Here is a 14,889-nt window from a genome sequence, read left to right as displayed (position 1 = left end):
ACCGACGCCCGACGCGACGGTGAAGTAGTCCAACAGAGACTATGAAGTTTTTGGCAAAGAGGAGGACAAGGGATACTTCATGACTTTCCTAGGACTAAATAGTACAAATCAAGATGCCGTATAAACCAAGGTGGTCTAATACAAATCAGAAATAACCCAATCATGACTCTGTTATATCGCCCGGTAAGTGAGGCATCGAGGTAACTCTATCCCCAGCTTGACAGAACCGAACGGCAACTTGCATTTTGATAGGTCCTGTGACAGAACTGCAGGTATTACAACTGTAGCGTTCGCGACCGACTTAAAAGGGAGCATGCACGATCGTTACGAGACTAGAGATGTTGTAAGTCGTTTATTAACTACATGTTTGAAAAGCGAGGACACAACAGGGCACACGTGTCGCCGACTGCCTGAACTGTGAACCCAGCTTGGTGACTACAATGACAAGCATTGTAATTGTACAACCGTTAGTTCAATATCACAACATGAAATGCTGTCAACGCATAATATGGGTAGTGATTGTCAAGTGACTGAGAAGAAACGGTTCAATTCGGGGTCCTTCGATAAAGGAATTTAGGTACGTACCGTCCCGGGGACAGCGGAAAGTGGGTCTAAACTGGAAGGCCGAAGACGAACGGGTTTTGTCTTATCGATAAGAGATTTTTTGCGCTCGCTCTGTAAAACATCCCACCCATTTTTACGTCGCAATTTGCTCCCAGCCATTCTGCGATACCCTCGACCGCCACTCGTACAACTTTCTCCCCGGTCGAATATCACATATAATCTTTCACAATGGCTGCTACAAAGCATCTCCTTGCTGATAGCGAGGATGCCGTCGTCGACCGACCCTCCAAGAAGACCAAGGTCACCGACGACGAGAAGGCTCGTCTAAAGAAAGAGCGCAAGGACAAGAAGAAGGACAAGAAGCGCAAGACTGAAAAGCAGGAGACTCTTGCTGATGAGGCTGGCGATTCTGAGGCCGAGCGTGCTGAGCGCAAGAAGGCTAAGAAGGAAAAGAAGAAGGCCAAGAAGGCAAAGGCCGCTGAGGAGTCTGCTGAGACTACTGAAGCTGTCGAGGAGGCACCTAAGGAGAAGAAGGCTAAGAAGGAGAAGAAGGCCAAGGTCGCTTATGAATCTTCTGACGACGGATCTTCTGATGCTGCTTACGTCCAGACTGCAAGCCTCTCCAACGTTCCTCAAGCCCAGATTGACGAATTCCTCTCCAAGAACCAGATCACCATCACCGACCCCAAGACCGAGACCGTCACTCTTCGCCCCGTTCTGGAATTCCACCAACTACCCGCCACAAACCTCCTCGAGAAGAAGCCCTCGCCATTCGCCAACTACAAGGCCCCTACACCTATCCAGTCCGCTTCATGGCCCTTCACTCTCTCTGGACGCGATGTCATCGGTGTCGCTGAGACAGGATCAGGAAAGACCATGGCTTTCGCTCTTCCCTGTGTTGAGGCTGTTTCTGAAATCAAGTACAAGGGCACCAAGGCCGTTGTTGTTTCGCCTACACGAGAACTTGCCATGCAGACCTATGAGCAGATGGCTTCCGTGGCTGCGCTGAACAAGCTCAAGTGTGTGTGTCTGTACGGTGGCGCTTCCAAGGATGATCAGCGAAACCAACTCCGATGTGGCGCTGACATCATTGTCGCTACCCCTGGTCGTCTTAAGGACTTCATGTCTGATGGAACCGTTGATCTTAGCCAAGTTACTTTCGCCGTTCTCGACGAGGCTGATCGTATGCTTGATAAGGGTTTCGAGGAGGATATTAAGCAGATCTTGGGTGCCTGCCTTCCTCGCGAGAAGCGCCAGACACTCATGTTCACAGCTACATGGCCGCAGTCCGTCCAGTCCCTCGCCTCTTCCTTCATGGTCAGCCCTGTAAAGATTGCCATTGGATCTGGCGGTAAGGAGACAGCCGATGGATCTGTTGAGTTGCAAGCCAACACAAGAATTACACAGCGAGTCGAGGTTCTTGACCCCAGAGAGAAGGAGCACCGTCTGTTCCAGCTTCTGAAGGAGCACCAGCAGGGTAAGCAGAAGAATGACCGTATCTTGGTCTTCTGTCTGTACAAGAAGGAGGCTACACGTGTGGAGAATACCTTGGCCCGCAAGGGTATTCGTGTTGGTGGTATTCACGGTGATCTGCGACAGGAGCAGCGAACAAGGAGTCTTGAGGCTTTCAAGTCTGGAGCCACTCCTGTTCTTGTTGCTACGGATGTCGCTGCTCGTGGTCTTGATATCCCCGAGGTTAAGCTTGTTATCAACGTTACAGTATGTCCAACCCAAATCGCCACCCCAACTTCGCTAATTTTCTAGTTCCCCTTGACCATTGAGGATTACGTCCACCGCATTGGCCGAACTGGCCGTGCCGGCAAGACTGGTGAGGCTATCACCTTCTTTACCGTTGAGGATAAGTCGCACTCCGGCTCGTAAGTACCTGATATACCCACAAATGAATACATACTTACATATTCAGGCTTGTCAACATTCTTCGAGGTGCCAACCAGCCCGTACCCGAAGATCTTCTCAAGTTCGGTACCACCGTTAAGAAGAAGACTCACGACATGTACGGCGCTTTCTTCAAGGATGTCGACATGAACGCCAAGTCGACCAAGATCACATTTGATTAATAGAATTACGACTATTATGGGGAGCACTATTGTTTTGCGGCATTGCGACCGCGGACCGAGTTTAGACACTCGAGGATAAAATGGCGCTCGAGGACCAGGCTGCGATGATTAGATGTTGTTTTCAAAAAGTTTGCTTTTGGAATTTTGTAGACGTACATTAGAAGCAATAATGGGATAGCGGAGCCAGCGATCTTGACGAGAGATTTGATCGGTTGATCTGCGTTGTCTACGACTTTTAGTTGCCTGAGGAGGATAGCTGTAGCGATCGAGACGCCGAGTGTGCTCTCGGGAATAAGTGATTTGATCTTGAAGTCGGTTCCGTGCCTTTTGAAGAAACGCTTGATGAATGCTCCGCTCCAGATGATGCGACACCCCATGTTGATGATGTTGGCTAGCACGAGTCCGATTGCACCAAGAGGGTAGATTCTCATGAAGAGGAAAGCTGATGCGGCGAAGATGACAGAGAATGCGCCCATCCAAACGGACTGGATGTGGACTTCGGCTTCAGTAGCGACTGACGCCACGAATGATTCTGTGAGACCGTTAAGACCCATGAAGGGAATGTAGAAACAGTACGCTGCAAGCACATCACCTGCCCCTGAGCCAGCCCACTGCTTACCTGCCACAATAGCCAGAAGAGGCGGAGCAGCAAAAGGCCCAAGACTGATGATGACTGAAGTCAAGAGGATATACAGGCGAAGAAGAGTTTGCAGGTTCTGCTTCGCTTCTGTCACTTCCTGAACTGGCTTGCCGCCTTGTTTGACAGGTGTTACAGATGACAGCAAGCGGGAGAAGTAACTTCGGCTACTCTCTTCAACGGGTTGGAAGAGAAGACGGGCAAGGAGACTTCCGTAGTTGTTTGCGAGAGCGTATGCGCCTTGGACGCTGGCGGATGCGAGAAAGGAGATGAGGAATGTGTCGCCTTGGGTGAGGAGGTGCTTGACCAAGCTCTGGGCCATCATGCTCCCTGCGAGACCGATCGTTGACCGATCAAACATGGAGGCCCAGAAGCGATTGTCCTTTGAGGTGATTGTTTTGGGAAGCAGTGAGAAGCCGATTGATGAGGCGAGACGATATCCCGAGATTAGGTAGACGAGGAGTAGTGAGACACCATAGGTGATCTGTCCAAGGGCAAAAGGCAGGACCCCGATATCATTGTGCTTGGATGCCCAGACAGCAGAACCAAACACAACGATACATCTCAGAAATGTAGCAATCGACTCAGCAGCAGCTCGTGTCCCAAACTGCAGCCTCGTCTGCATGAGAACAAAACACGGTTCCGACAACAACTCCACCATAGCCGCAAACCCATAAAGATACAGCGATTCAACCAAATACGGCGTAGCAAGCGTAATCTCATTCGCATACGCAAGATACATCCACCCCAACCCAAGACTGACAAAGCTTCCCAGTCCAATGGCGAGATATCCCAGATTCACCACAGCTTGACTCTCCTCTTTAGCCTGCGATCCCGAGTCTCGTCGTTGAATAGCAACACGAAGACTTTCGCGTGCAAAGAAGAGAACTGAGAGGTAGTACACCTCAAGTTGAGTTGAAAGACCTAGAAGCGGTGCTGTGAGATACCGCAGGAGGAGTTGGTTGGCGATGAACGTTATGAGGCGGGAGGCGAGCTGGAGGATGATGAGGAGGGAGGCGCCTTTGATCATTGAGGGCGCCGGAGGGCTTTCTTTTTCAGTGGAGGGAGACATTTTAGCGGTTGTGGGAGAAATGAGCGACTGTGGGTGGAGGGAAGTGAGATGAGATGAGGTTGAAGATGAAGATATCGCGGGTTGTTTGACACGTGTTGATGGGAGGTGCGGATGTCTCAGTGCTTCAGTGGGTTGCAGTGGGTGCTGAGGGTGCGGGAGTGCTAATGCAGGGCGGGACCCGCCTGGGAGTTTTTCGCCTTAAGATTCCCCGCCAGCTATAGGGTGGGAGAAGACAGACTGATGATGGCAGAGATGTTATGCCGACTACTGATATCGACTTGCATCCAAAGATTATTGTATATCACGTAAGGTTTCACATCGACAGAGGTAATATGAACAAAAGTACGGAGCAATAAATTCATGGATATCAGCTAGTTATTTATCTCATCTCATAGTCGTAGTCTACCGACAGCAGAACTTCCAAATTCAGCAACCCAAACAACATCTTCCTCATCAATCGATATCATTACAAGAGTCTATCCTTTAGACATCATTCTTCTCAGTGTGAGAAACCTCGCCCTGCTCGTGACCCTCATTGAACATCTTGCCACCAGCTCCAGCAACACTGTTGCGGTGCTGCCAAGTCTCTTGAGGCCTCCAGCCAATGGACTTTCGGGCAACGCTAACCTCATCATAGAGCTGGTCAACCTCCTCGAGGGTTAGACCCTTGGTCTCGTAGATGAAGAAGTAGACGAAGGCGATGCACAGGAAACAGCAGCCGAACCAGATGAAGAAGATCTTGGACTGGAGGTTGGCCTTGCCGGAACCGTAGTCGACGAGGTAAGGGGTGGAGTAGGCGATGGCCCAGTTGAAGAGCCAGTTGGTTGCGGTGGTCATAGAAAGGGACTTGGCTCGGGTCTGGAGAGGGAAGATCTCACCAGTGACGACCCAGGCCAGGGGACCCCATGTTGAGGCGAAGAAGAAGATGTAGATACAGACGAAAGAGACGGCAGCCTTCTGGCCAGCCAAGCTCTTCACGAAGATGACTCCAGCGCTGTCTTGGCCTGTGGAGAAGGTACCGGACATGGCGACGATGAACTGGGAGACACACATGCCGACAGCACCCCAGAGAAGAAGAGGACGACGACCCCACTTGTCAATGGCGTACATTCCAGGGAGAGTGGAAGCGACGTTGATGGCTGATGTGATCATGGAAATGGTGAAACCGCTGGAGATACCCGAGTTCTCAAAGTACTTGGTACCATAGTAGAACTGAAGTTTGTTAGTCATGTCTCATAACCACGAGATAGTGAAGTGAGAACTTACGATGAAGTTGATACCAGTGAGCTGCTGCAGAGCCTGGAGAGCACAACCGGTGAACTGGCGCTTAAGAATAGGAGGCTTGAAGCAGTCAATGTAAGAAGATGTTCCGAGGCTCATCTCATGGTCGTGGTTAGCCTTGATCTCGCTGAGCTCAGCCTGAACAGCAGGGTGATCAGGACTAAGACGGCGGATCTTGGAGAGAGCTTTAGAAGCATCATCGTGGCGGTCTTTCTTGATGAGGAATCGAGGTGTTTCGGGGAGGATGAGCATGCCACCGAAGAGGACGAGGGAGTAGGCGAACTGGACGGCGATGGGGATACGGTATGAGCCTGTGTCGTTTCGCTTGCCTGTCGCGTTGTTTACGATAGCGGCGAGGAGAAGACCGATTGTGATGGCCCATTGGTATGAACCGACGATGGCACCTCGAATCCACTTTGGTGCTGTCTCAGACTGGTACAGGGGGACTAAAGAAAAAGGCATGTTAGTTCGAAACTCTGAAGCTGTCACGCGGTGGGTTTAACTTACTAATAGCGGAAATTTGACCGACACCGAAACCGGCGAAGAATCGACCAGCGAGGAACATGGGGATGGCAGTAGCAGCAGTTTGGAGAGCGACGCCGAGGTTGAAGACCCAAGTGGCGATCATGAGACCGGGACGACGACCGATGTAGTCAGTCATGAAGGGAGAGGAGAGGGCGCCGAAGAACGTGCCGGCTGAGAGGATGGAGACGATGCTGGACTCTTGGCCGGTCGTGATGTTGGGGTTGCCCTTGGCGTCTGTGTAGCCGGTGCTGAAGAGGCGCTGCCAGTAGGGCATGGCCAAAATACCAGAGATGGTACCTGTGTCATAACTGCGATTGTTAACCTCACGATGGATCTCCAGTGAAGAGAAGGGTAGCTTACCCGTAGAGAACACCACCAAAGGCGACAAACAAGCCGATGGCGATAGCAGGCCATGCCTTGCCAGCCTCCTCGGGCTTGCTGAGGGATGCCCTTCGAATAGCGTTCATGATGAAGATCGACACTCAAAGCAAGAGTGTGTAATAGAGAACTAATAGTGTATAAACAAGTATGAAGTGTGAGTGATGATAGAACAGAAGAGCAAAAACCAAGGCGGGAGATTGTCTCTTTTAAACCCCAAACAAGGCATCATCAGTAAACTTCTGTGTAGTATACTTGGACCAAAAAAACCCTCCTCTTGCGTAACATGACCTCTCCCCCCCAGGAAGCTAAAAAGCTAAGCTGGGGAGCTAGCTATCCCACGGCTTGCCCGAGCTAGTGGAGTGCGGAGCAGCCGCACCATCACCACCTTACGATGGTGTAGTTTAAAAAGAGAACTAAGCTGGGGGTGAGGAGGTCATGCGGTTCATTGGCTCAGCAAAGATCTGGTGTGGCTGCTGGTTGGCTTTCCCCTCAACGAGTGTCGTCACTGGCACTGGCGAGGGAAGATATAAACGCCTTCACCGTGGAGAGCGGCTTGAACTAAAGAGACGGGTAGATGGTGGCGTTTTGCCCTATTCCATAGCTATAGCAGAAGACGTAGGTAGGTGTTATAGGCAACTATGTAAAAGTGTCTCGTCGTCTTGGGCTGCAGAACCCGTCAGAGCAAACAAGCTTCCCCAAACAGACTCCATCTTCCCCAGGTCCTGTTTTTCTCGGCGCCCTCGTGCTTAAACGGACAGACTCAAACTCCACATCCATGTAATTTGGAGTAGGTAGGTACATGCACTCTAAATAATCCCATCGCCTGGGGTTGTACCGTTGTAACTTGTAAGTTAAAGAGTGGATACCTTTCCTCCCCCCGAGCCAAGAGCCGGGCCAGGCCGGCTCGGCGACGCAGATGCCGAAGAGCCCTATTACCATTTTTGGCAAGTTTGTTTAACTCGTGTGAGTGAGCGAGCTTATTTGATTGATGTCTTTTTGCCACGACGAGAAACTAGAGATGTTCAGCGAAACGACACTGCAAAAACGATACCTAGTAAAAAGGATTAATTTATCAGTACCGTTTGTGTTTGTGAGGTGCTAAGCAGCTGACAACCAAGTTCGCTGGTGACGCTCTCGGAGCCGGCGGCTTGACGAGTAGCGCGCGCAAAGACCATCAACCACTTCGGCCCTATTGTGGAAGTGTATCTTTTCATTTCATGAGGGCATTCAGGCCCAACGCATTTTTCTTCACGTCTACTGACTACATACACTAATAATAACCCCCCGAGGGGCTTTAGCTCAGTTCAGTTCAGCTCAGCTCAGCTCAGCTCACCTTTCTTTTACGAGTTGCCATAACGACACTGTCATATCATGAAATTTCTGCATTGAATGTGGAAACAAAGCCTCATGCGTTAACTAACTATTGGGAATGCGGAATGGCGTCGATGCCTCGCTTAGAATAAGGCGCTTGGCGCTACAAGGCTGAAAGTATGAGGCGCCAGAGCTGTAGCTTAGAGTGGCTGTTGCTGTTGTCGCTGTGGTTGGAGAGAGGGCTGAGAGGATGGGAAACCCTTGTTCAAGCCCTAACCTTAACTTTATACTGGCCATTCAACAATATGTATTCATTGAAGAGAGTATTGTTTGTGATCACTATCATAGGTTTGCAGCCTCGCAATATGCAATTGACGGTCTCTGGTTATCATGAACGTGATCTCGGTTATGATACTGATCTCCAGAAGCTCAATTGTAGAATCTCGATATACTGAGAGCCATTCCTAGGTAAGGTAGTGTAGAAACCTGTGACATTTAAGTTTCAACGACTCGACTGATCAGCGGCTGATTCTTCAACACCAACTCAACAGTCCCGACTAACAAACCACTCCTCGATTCCCCAGACACTCACTCCATGGGGGCCATCAGCATCAGCATCGCATCGCTTAACACCCAAAACCCCGCATATTGGGGCGAGACCAGCCTGTCAGTTGATGATCACGTCCATTTCCACTCAATCCTCCACCCTCAATATCACAAACCCTGGCCACTAGCTTGTCGGACCGGTAATGCCACCTAGCGCCGAGTCTTGTTAGCAGAAGCACCGAGATCTGCACCGTTTCTCACGGCTACCGGCATCACGATATGGAGACTTCGAGCAGTGAGCAGGGATAACTCGACTCGTGCGATCCCTTCATTTTTCTTTGAATCGGCGGTATTGTGGAGTCAGCTAATATATCTCTCCATCCTCCACGTCCACGGGCTCTTGACAATCCCCGCGGGGGAGGGGGATAAGCAACCGTTGGGCGAATACAAATGTCCATTTATCACTGCGACCCTCCTAGTCTAGTCTCTTTTGTCGGACCGTTGAATGCTTAACACGTCCCGCTAATGTTTGACTACAACCCCCGACTTGTATGACTGCATGCTTCTCCATGGGCACCCCATATCATCTCCAACATTTGTAAATTGGCTCTGCCTACTCCGTATGGAGTACGTTACTGATAACGTTCCCATTCTGTGCGTATGCGGGGTTGGCTATGGAGCCTAGAAGAGGAGAGGAGAGGAGGGGGGGGGAGAGGAAAGAAAACAAAGGACCTTGATCTTAAATGACAAAAAGACTTAGGTAAATTAGCATAAGTTCATGATATCTTCACTATATTTAGGATCCCTTTTGCTGAGTTTGTTTTGACACCCTATATCAAGGTGCGATGTTTTCTACGTCCGAGGCCATGATACCGTAGGATCTGGGGAACTCACTCCGCTTACATGAAACGATCCTTTATTGCAACTTACTGGGCCCTTGATGACAAGAAGGGCAATGATTCTCTGGGTCTCTAGGCGTTGACAGATGCTGGAACACTCGCGGGGCAACATATCCCTACACTAAACTCGGAGTGCTCCATTAAATGTGCAATCAGCGAAACGGATAGAATGAGTTGCATCGCTTTATACTCTGTATCGTCTATCTGTTACCATGACCTCTTCCGCTGAATGATACACCACAAGAATGATAGACTAAAGTTCGACATACGCTTTCCTCCCGACCCGAGCGAGAATCGACGCTTTGCGCTCTTCGAGCAACGACCTTGGTTTCAACTCCTTTACTATGTTCCCGAGAACACTCTCAAACAGTAGATTTCCGTCGCCCCGTGTGTGTATGTAGCGTCTGCTGGTCCTCTGGATTCGTGAACTTTTTATCCTCGATTTTCCGTTCGTGCTGATCCATTTGGTCTTCCGTCTCACTCATTCGCTTTGCCAGACTTTTAAGATCTGCCATTTTGTCACATAGGCTAATCTTCAAGCACATATGTTCTAGCTCCTTTCGAGCGCGTCGCTTGGATTGCTCGGCTACTGCCTTGTACAATTCTCCGATTATGCGACGGCGCTCTTGGTAATCCGACTCGCCAGTCTCGCTACCGCAGGACGTAGGCGCTGTAGTTTGATCAGAGTCGTCGGAAACATGGCCATCGTCCTCATCAACCGCCTCGGACGACTCATCGTCCATAGGCGATATATGGACACCACCCTCACCACCATTCTCATCAAGGGTCTCGCCGCTCACAGGTGACTTGTCACCATCGCCCTCATCAGGCTTCTCCTCAGAAGGCTCGCCGCTCACAGGCGACCTGCCATCGTCCTCATGAGACTTCTCCTTAGAAAGCACGCTATTCACATGTGATTGGCCAACCTCTTTCCGATATAGGCTGTAATTGGTGTAGTAGGATTTCAGGACTTCTTGCAGAGAGGTATTCTGGGGCTCTGCCTCTTCAGCTTCAACTGTCCCCTCAACAGATTTACCACTCTTGAGCTCTGTAAAGTCGACCAACCCGTCAGTGGTCACTTGTGCCACGATACGTGCTCCCCTAGGCCCAGGGTCTGTACCGCCCGTACCACGAATAGTAAAAAGGAAAGGTATCCTGCGTTCGAGACAGAGGTAGGACTTTATGCGAATCAGGACAAGGGAAAATCTTAGACCTGATTCCTCAAAAGGGACCATTCGTTCGGTAATGAACTCCCTTAAATCTTGCTGTGAAATGCGCCCGCGTCGAAGGCCGCTGCGGATCACGAACCTGATGTAGTCATCGTTTACTTCACCAGAGATATAGTAGCTGTGATATGGCGCGGAGTAAGGATCTTTGCCGAAGAAAGCACGAGTTCTTTCTACAGCGGCCTGCTCCTTGGCATCTGGTACCTTGACGAACCACTCGCAGAGGAGTTTTTCTTGATCTTCAGGGGAAATGAGCTGTGATTGCAGTTGATGGTAAACCATTCGTCTGTGGTTCTGCATCGCCACCGTGGTTGTTGGAGGTGATGATGGAGTAGGCCACATTTGTGAGGCCGGGCCGGGATTTGCTGGGCGTTGTAAAACACTGCCATTTTGGGACGAAGCTGCAGCATTTTTGCTGCTCTCGCTCGCGTTGGACATGTTTGTTGATGTAAGGGATGCAGTGTGTAACGAATGTTGATGAAGAAGAAGATGATGAAGCTGGAGAGTGATGCTGATGTTGAGTTGGATTGTAGATGTACTGAGGAAAGAAACTGGGAGGAGGGTTCATATTCGCAGTTTCAGTCTAAACTCAGCAGAACTTGCCCTAAAATTATCCTACCTACCTGCCTAAACTTATGAACTCACCTAAGACTTTTTGTCATTTGGAATTAAGGACCCGAACTTTCTCTCCTCCCTGCCTTACTCAAGGTAAGTAGGTAGGTAGGTAAAGAAAGCTACAGCTGGCTCATAAAAGAAGGAACTGGACACATGAGTGATGTTCAGCAGGCTCAGTCCATGAGGTGACCTTGGGGAGCAGGAAAACACCAGTCCTTGATATGAGGTATCAAAATAACGCAGTAAAGATATTACAAACTTGGGTAACAATGGTATCCTAAGCTTAGGAAATGTATCTTAAAATTGTGCCAAGTTGCCGAAGTCTTGTTGTTACTAAGGGTCGAGATCCTGACTTTTCTCTTCTCTTCTACTTACCTACCTACCTTAGGTTCTACGTAGGTAGGGTGAGAAACAACCTCTGCAGCGATGGAAGCTTCATCCTATCTCCTGGGAGTCGCTGATCTGACATCAAGATGTAGGTAGGTGCCCCAACCACGGCGCATGGCAGTGGAGCTTGCGAACTTTTATAACCTGCTCGATGCTTCTCTACTAGACATCTGTGTGAGGACTCCACTAAGATTCCGAAGACAAAAAACCATGGATGCTCAAGGCTTTTGCGAAGCCCAGATATCACGATACTTGGGCTGCAGACTCAGAACTAATGACCAAATGTTTTGTTCCCAGACTTTACGCCATATCTTGCCCCTGATATAAAGCTCTTGATAAGCCATATATCAAAGTGCCATTTATTAAGACTACCTTAGCTAATTTCTTCTCTAGTCCGCAAGGCAATACCTGCGATAAAATTAGTTCCTGTGTGTTTCATCTGAACAGATCCCTCTCCGCCGACTGCCAACATGTCTCTCATCTAATATAGTAAGCGTCGAGATAAAAGCAAGAAAGGACAGTCTTCATGGAGCTCCCATTTTCTTAGCACTCTTCTCGAGCGTGGCAGTCTTATATGTGCTCTCATCCCCATCGTTCTCTTCCGCGTTATCACCCCTATTCAGCAGCCCCAGACTGATCCTCCTCCGACTTCGATAATCTCCAGAGCGTTCGTTCAAAGCTAGTGACCCCAACTGTCAACACTATCCTCTTTCGTCACTTCTTACATGGCATAATACTTTCGAGGTTCCCTCAGTTCAGATCAAAATGGTAGCCTGCATGCTGGAGCCACTTGCCCTCGCCGTGTTCCTCCACAAGACGTTGTCCTTTGATGATCTCCAAGGCCATCGGAAGAACAACATCTGCGTTGTTCTGAGCCGCAAGAAGGGCCTGCAACAATATCGCATGTTTTCATGGCATTTGTTGTCCTTCCACTCTATATAAGAAGCGTTGTTTATAAGGGCATTAGGGGAAAAGGAAGCACGAGTGCCAACTACTGGCGATGGGACCAGAGTTGGGCGAGCATCATGGAAGTGCGTAGTCAGGAGTGATGGTTCAAGAGACCCGTAAGGGTCAATATTCGGCTTGAACTCTGGTTGCGGACATGGATGGAAGATAAGTTTGGTCTTGTTATTCTCTGTATGAGACTCTGATGCCAAGTCGCTGAGGACTTGTTGATCAATACCAGGGACTTCATCTTGTCTCAAGATTCCGGAGGCGTACTTGTCGTCATGGAGTTTGTTAGGAGATGTACCATACTCTTAGTTTTATAGGCCTGAGATCGGCCGCTGTCTTCTTCAGACTGGTATTCCGATGGCCTAGGCAGGCAAGGCGTGGATCAGCCTTTGCAGTCACATTATAAGCTCGTTCGACCAGTTTCTTCTCGAAACTCGGATCCCTCGAAACGAGCAAGCTATGACCTACTGCTACCAGCTTCGTCAACTGCTAGGCCTCGCGCAAGAGTTCTCTTCCAGTAAGGAATGTTGGAGATTGAAGGATGTAAGCAGCGTGGGTTCGCCTGGCACATAATTTGATACAACACATGATTGATGTTTGCAAGAGCGCCGGAGGCAGCGGCGTATTGCTGCAAACTCATCTACCCGGTTATATATTCTTGTTCCACGATCAAAAGCCAAGGAATTCTCTGGTGACAGTTTCGTGCATGTGGCCCGGCGATATTGCCCGCTTTCATATATCAAGGTTGTCCAAGGTAGCTTTTCATGTTTCTAATCTGAGCGTTCAATGGTCCTTTCGCTCTCTCCATATTCTGTCTATTTTCGTTTACGAAGGTTGGTAGATCTGTGTCGAACAAGAATAAGGTGAGATTCTTGACCTTCGGTAGACGAGAAAAGATTGGCAGATCCTTTTCCATTCTCATCTCGAAGTATGCCTGTGGCATGGGAGGGTCAGATGGCCCAGCCTAGTTTGACCCGTGGCTGGAACTGTCGCTCTGGTCGTCGGTGTCCGGGGCTAATTCTGTTAATAAAGGATATTATATGTTAAATCTTATGGGGATACTTACGAGCTTCATCTCGGCGGAGCCAAACAGTTCGTGACATTGAGAACATTCTCTGAAGGCGAAAGGTTCAAGCCTATGTAACTCGAGGATTATAGATAAGTCGTGGTTGCAACTGGTCCATGTACTGATTGGTAGCTGAGACCATCTCGAATCCCTTGACTACAGCCACGATCGCAGATAATGTTGGAATTGCTTCAATCTCTATATTTTACCCTTTGATCAAGCCGTCGAGTAGTTTGCTGACCAGGATGTTTTGTTTATATTGCATACATACAAACATTCGTGAGACTGCAAGGCCGGCTGTCAAAGGTTGCATGCGGCCTTCTTCAGCTCTGTCTCCCCGTCCCCAGAAATCCCAAACGTGATGGACCGCGGATCAGCTCCACGTCGCTTGTCTTGGGTGTGCTAAGGGGGAAGAACTTCCAAATACCACACAGGAAAGCAACAATAACCAAAACAGAGATCACAACTTCGGCGCCATCTGGCATCTCGAATGCAATGGTCAAAGCCATGATAAGTAGTTTTGCTCTGGTGAGGAATGAAATTGTTGAGAGATCCATAACTCATGAACCAGGTTTCCAATTAATGTCAAGGCGCGGCCGGGCAAGTTTACGGACATATTTGGCCGCCTCTTTAGGAGCCACACCATCAGGAATCATCTTGAACTCCGTGCAACTTCTTTTCTGGATGTGAGTGACAGTTTTAGTATTATCGTGTCAAGTAATATATCTGAAATGCCTGATTTATCAATGGAAAATGCCCAAGTGGTCCTTCATCTTTTTAATCTGTTCATTGAACTTGACCTCACGAGCTGATACCCATGAGTGCTGTCGCAGCTGGCAACGCGAGGAGAATCAGGGGCAATTTCAGCATTGCGCTTCTATTCGCTTTTGGATATAGGCTGGATGGTAGCAGGCAGCTGGACACTTGATGCAGGAGGCAAAGATTCCCTCCTCTGTTTCCGGCTAGTGGAGGCGTCAGAATAAGAAAATGCCTGCGATGTCTTGTGTAATTCCACTGCCACATCTTCATCTCGAAGACACCCGATGACAAGCCCGAGTTGTTGAAAGAACTGGCCATATGAATGAGCCAGTTCAGCATTGATGTAGACTTGATTGAGTCGTCCTCGCCTCCGAAGTAGCTGGGGTCCGTCAATCAATACCCTTGTCTCCAAGGCCCGTCGTCGGGCGAGAGCATATTGCACACTAGTGGTACGAAGTAGATGTCCAAATAAGGACGCCTATATAGTAAAGAGTCCAGCAAGTTTGGTGAGACTTGTCATTGCCAGCCGGCCCTAGTTGTTGAGGGACACGAGGGGTTGTTGTTTCTAGAAATGATCAAATGGTGGTG

At 49.3% G+C, this 14,889-nt stretch overlaps 4 protein-coding genes across 4 annotated transcripts; 1 reads left to right on the top strand and 3 right to left on the bottom strand.

Moving 5' to 3' along the window:
• Positions 1–792: 792 nt before the first annotated feature.
• DBP3 (RNA-dependent ATPase) lies at positions 793–2,642 on the top strand (the record flags this gene model as incomplete). Its single annotated transcript, XM_044822828.1, has 3 exons — positions 793–2,283; positions 2,329–2,441; positions 2,489–2,642. The coding sequence occupies 3 exons, from the start codon at positions 793–795 to the stop codon at positions 2,640–2,642; spliced, it is 1,758 nt and encodes a 585-aa protein (XP_044681319.1).
• A 26-nt stretch (positions 2,643–2,668) lies between these two features.
• On the bottom strand, positions 2,669–4,351 carry J7337_005145 (uncharacterized protein; the record flags this gene model as incomplete). Its single annotated transcript, XM_044822827.1, has 2 exons — positions 2,669–2,741; positions 2,799–4,351. The coding sequence occupies 2 exons, from the start codon at positions 4,349–4,351 to the stop codon at positions 2,669–2,671; spliced, it is 1,626 nt and encodes a 541-aa protein (XP_044681318.1).
• A 483-nt stretch (positions 4,352–4,834) lies between these two features.
• On the bottom strand, positions 4,835–6,624 carry J7337_005144 (uncharacterized protein; the record flags this gene model as incomplete). Its single annotated transcript, XM_044822826.1, has 4 exons — positions 4,835–5,563; positions 5,618–6,078; positions 6,140–6,465; positions 6,518–6,624. 4 exons carry the CDS (start codon positions 6,622–6,624, stop codon positions 4,835–4,837), a joined length of 1,623 nt encoding a protein of 540 aa, XP_044681317.1.
• Positions 6,625–9,656: 3,032 nt separating this feature from the next.
• J7337_005143 (uncharacterized protein) lies at positions 9,657–10,958 on the bottom strand (the record flags this gene model as incomplete). Its single annotated transcript, XM_044822825.1, has 1 exon — positions 9,657–10,958. One exon carries the CDS (start codon positions 10,956–10,958, stop codon positions 9,657–9,659), a length of 1,302 nt encoding a protein of 433 aa, XP_044681316.1.
• Positions 10,959–14,889: the final 3,931 nt, after the last annotated feature.

This window comes from Fusarium musae, chromosome 4 (assembly GCF_019915245.1).
Source record: "Fusarium musae strain F31 chromosome 4, whole genome shotgun sequence".
NCBI lineage: Eukaryota > Fungi > Ascomycota > Sordariomycetes > Hypocreales > Nectriaceae > Fusarium > Fusarium musae.
The sequence above is the reverse complement of the archived record's forward strand: the minus strand, read 5'-3'. Positions and strand labels throughout refer to the sequence as shown.